The 3602-nt window shown below is 53.8% G+C and overlaps 1 protein-coding gene across 1 annotated transcript in view; it reads right to left on the reverse strand.

The window, feature by feature from the left end:
• Nucleotides 1-1825: 1825 nt before the first annotated feature.
• The window catches only part of LOC105543748 (paired immunoglobulin-like type 2 receptor beta), a 31601-nt gene continuing 29824 nt past the window's right edge, over nt 1826-3602 (reverse strand). Inside the window, exon 6 of the mRNA XM_011985826.1 lies at nt 1826-2308. Coding sequence (XP_011841216.1) covers nt 2226-2308 — 83 coding nt within the window. The 3' untranslated portion in view covers nt 1826-2225. The remainder of the gene's footprint in view (nt 2309-3602) is intronic.

Here is a 3602-nt window from a genome sequence, read left to right on the forward strand (position 1 = left end):
TATGTTGTTCAGGCTGGTCTCAACCTCTTGACCTCATGATCTGCCTGCCTCAGCCTCCCAAAGTGCTGGGATTACAGGTGTGAGACACCGCGCCCAACCCAGCAGGTGCATTTTAAAAGAGCTTTTAACTCTCTGGACAATCCCAGGAGGCAGGCAGCATCTCTGTTATGGTCCTCAATTCATACAGAAAGAAACGGAGGCCCTGAGGGGGGTTCTCAGCCTGGCCTGAGGTCACATGGCCCATGAACATCCACTGTGGCATCAGGACTGAACCGAGGGCCCGTGCGGCCGACCACTTCCCCATTCAGTGACATCAGCCGGCAGTCCTCTGGGCCTCTGTGACAACCACGCTTCCCTTTTCTGTGCTGTCTTCCTTCTGCACAGGGAGGTGCTTGAGGGCTGGGGCACTGGCTGGTGTCGCTTTGGGTCCTTGTCACCCAGTGCAGTGTGCCGGGCAGTCAGTGTTGACCAAATGTGTACGGAGGGCGTGGAGGCATCTTCAAGGGGTGGGGATCAGGCGACGATCATTTTCAGTAGAGATGGAGTTTCACCATATTGGCCAGGTTTTTTGTTTTGTTTTGTTTCGTTTTGTCTTTTTTTGAGACAGTGTCTCTCTCTGTCACCCAGGCTGGAGTCCAGTGGTGCAATCACAACTCACTGCGGCCTCAATTGCCGCTTGAGGGCTCAATTGATTCTCCCACCTCGGCCTCAAAATGTGCTGGGGTTACAGGCAGGAGCCACTGTGCCTGGCCCATTCATGCCTCTATAATGAAGTCCATAAAAACCCAAAAGGGATGCAGAGGGCTTCTGGATAACTGAACTCATGGAGCTTCCTAGAGGGTGCAGCACTTGGGGAAGACATGGAAGCTCTGCACGCCTTCCCCCAGGCCTCTCTCTGTGTATCTCTTGTATCTGACTGTTCATCACTATCCTTTGTAATATCCTATGTTTTTATTTTGAGACACGGTCTTGCTATGTTGCCCAGGTTGGTCTCAAACTCCTGTGCTCAAGTAAACCTCCCCGCTCAGCCTCTCGAAGTGCAGAGATCACAGGCATGAGCCCTGGCGCCAGGCCCTATAATATCCTTTATAAGGGGGCACATGTGAGTAAAGGGTTTCCCTGAGTTCTAGGTGCCATTCTAGAAAATTAACTGAACCCAAGGAGGGGATCATGGGAACCTCAGTTTTTATAGCCCTGTGTCAGAAGCACAGGCACCACGTGAGCTTTTGACTGGCATCTGATGCGGGGGCGGCCTTGTGGAACTGAGCCCCCAACCCGTGCAATCACAGGAAGCAGCCAATTTGCTGTACTAGCCTTGGCCACCACACCATCTCTGACAGTGTTCCTGCCCTGCCCACTCCTTAATGATTACCTTTCAGCCAGGCACGGTGGCTCACGCCTGTAATTGCAGCTATTTGGGAAACTGAAGCTGGAGGATTGCTTGAGCCCAGGAGTTTGAGACCAGCCTAGACAACTTGGCAAAACCCCAGTACCACTAAAAAATACAAACATTAGCTGAGTGTGGGCGTGCACGCCTGTAATCCCAACTACTTGGGAAGCTGAGGCACGAGAATGGCTTGAACCCAGGAGGCGGAGCTTGCAGTGAGCTGAGATTGCGTCACTGCACTCCAGCCGGGGGGGGAGGGAAACCCCATTCAAAAAAAAAAAAAAAAAGATTTCCCTTCTTAAACTTGCTTCCAACTGCCTTAAATCTGTGAGCGCCATCTGTTACTAGCGGGGATACTCCCTGCATCACGACTGGACACAGATACTGCAGAGCAGGAAGAGGCACTTGGCAGCCACGTGGGAGATGCACAGGGAAGTGTCAGCAGCGTTTCACACTGTTTATTCCCCAAAACCCCTGCCATAGGAGAAGACAGCCACTGTACAGATTGGAAAATGTGGACGAGGAGAAAAGGGGTGTATGGTAAGCAAAATAAATTGTAGTTTTCCATCCTTGGGGAAGACAAAGGAACTCTTAGCACTGCTATAATGAACAGCCCCCGAATGCCAGTGATTTAATTCAGTGGAGTTCAGACCTCATTCCTGTGTCACTGCAGAGTGGATGCTCCTGGATGAAGGCTCTGGTAGGTATCTCTCCTCCAGTTGGTGATTCAGGGACCCAGGCTCCTTCTGCCTTGCGGCTCTGCCTTTTTTAGGTCCTCAGGATGCTCTCCATGTATCTTGCCAATGGGGAGCCAGTGTGGAGTACTCACAAGCGGGTCTCACAGCACATCCTCTGGGGCTAATACACATCCCGTCTCTCCACACCCTGTTGGTCGGAAGTCACTGCTTGGCGCCCTGCTATCTGCAGGAGGGGAAGTGTTTTTAGATGCAGGGCCAGGATTATTACAGCGAGGCAAGCGAGGCAATTGCTTCAGAGATCAGATTTAAGTGGGTGGTGGCAAAAACTCAGGAGAATTTGTGGCAGGCTGGGCTTGTGGGGTTCTTAGCAGCACACTCCCTGTGGAGTGGCCCCCTGCCCGCACCTGCACCCCCCACCCCCTTAGGGAGGCCCAGCACTCACCTGGCTGGAGTTGTGGCTTTAGTCTGCTGCTGACCTGTAGGGAGACCAACAGTGAGTCAGGGTGGCATCCGGGTGGTGGCAGTCTCCATCCCACCTTCTCTGCTGTGCCCTAGGCTGAGGCCCTCCTTAGAGGGACCAGAGCAGCAGAGCAGCTCCATGCAAACCCATCAGGAAGGGCCTGGGACTCAGCCGGCACCCTGAGGCAACCCCCCGACCTGTCCTCCCTGTTGTCCACCACATCACCTCCTGAAACCGGCACCCCCCAACCTTGATACCCTCTGTTGGCTTCCTTCACTCTTGAGCTCTCCGCTCACCCCCAACCTGGCTCCCTCCACCGCTGAGCCCTCGCCCACCCATATCTTCCCTCCCTTCCCTTCCCTTGACATATGCACCCCAACCTCTCCCTCCAAGTCCTCAGGGAGACTGTGCCTGTGGTTTCCTTCTGGGTGTCGGCTGGGTCTGCCCTCCAGCCTTGAGAGCCTCATGCTTGGGACTCATGTTTGCGGCTATTCAAGTTCTGTTGCCACCACTAGGACCCCCTCCCCTCTGTCTGGTCTCACCCTGAATCTTCTGCTGCCTATTCCACTGTGCCCTGCCCCTCTTGTCCCCCTGGCATCCTTGCAGCGCTTCCCAAGCACTGGGCCCCTGGTCCACAGACATCCCCTCCACCATCCAGCCTCCTCCCGGGAGGGTTCAGCGTCCACAGAGACACCCTCTGAACACAGGCCTCACGGCACCCCTCAACTCTGGGGGCCTTCCCTTCCACTTCTACAGGTTTTTTGTTTTTTAATGTTGGGACTGGAAACTCTGAAATATTAACTGCTAGTATCATTTTCATGTTGCAACTTTCACTCCTTTCAGCGTAACACCTAGGCCGGGTGCTGTGGCTCATGCTGTGATAATCCCAGGATTGGGAGGCCAAGGTGGACAGATCACCTGAGGCCAGGAGTTCGAGATCAGCCTGGACAATATGGTGAAAACCCGTCTCTACTAAAATTACAAAAATTAGCCGGGTGTGGTGGTATGTGCCTGTAGTCCCAGCTACTCAGGTGGCTGAGGTAGGAGAATTGCTTGA

Source organism: Mandrillus leucophaeus, unplaced genomic scaffold, assembly GCF_000951045.1.
Source record: "Mandrillus leucophaeus isolate KB7577 unplaced genomic scaffold, Mleu.le_1.0 Scaffold29, whole genome shotgun sequence".
Taxonomy (NCBI): domain Eukaryota; kingdom Metazoa; phylum Chordata; class Mammalia; order Primates; family Cercopithecidae; genus Mandrillus; species Mandrillus leucophaeus.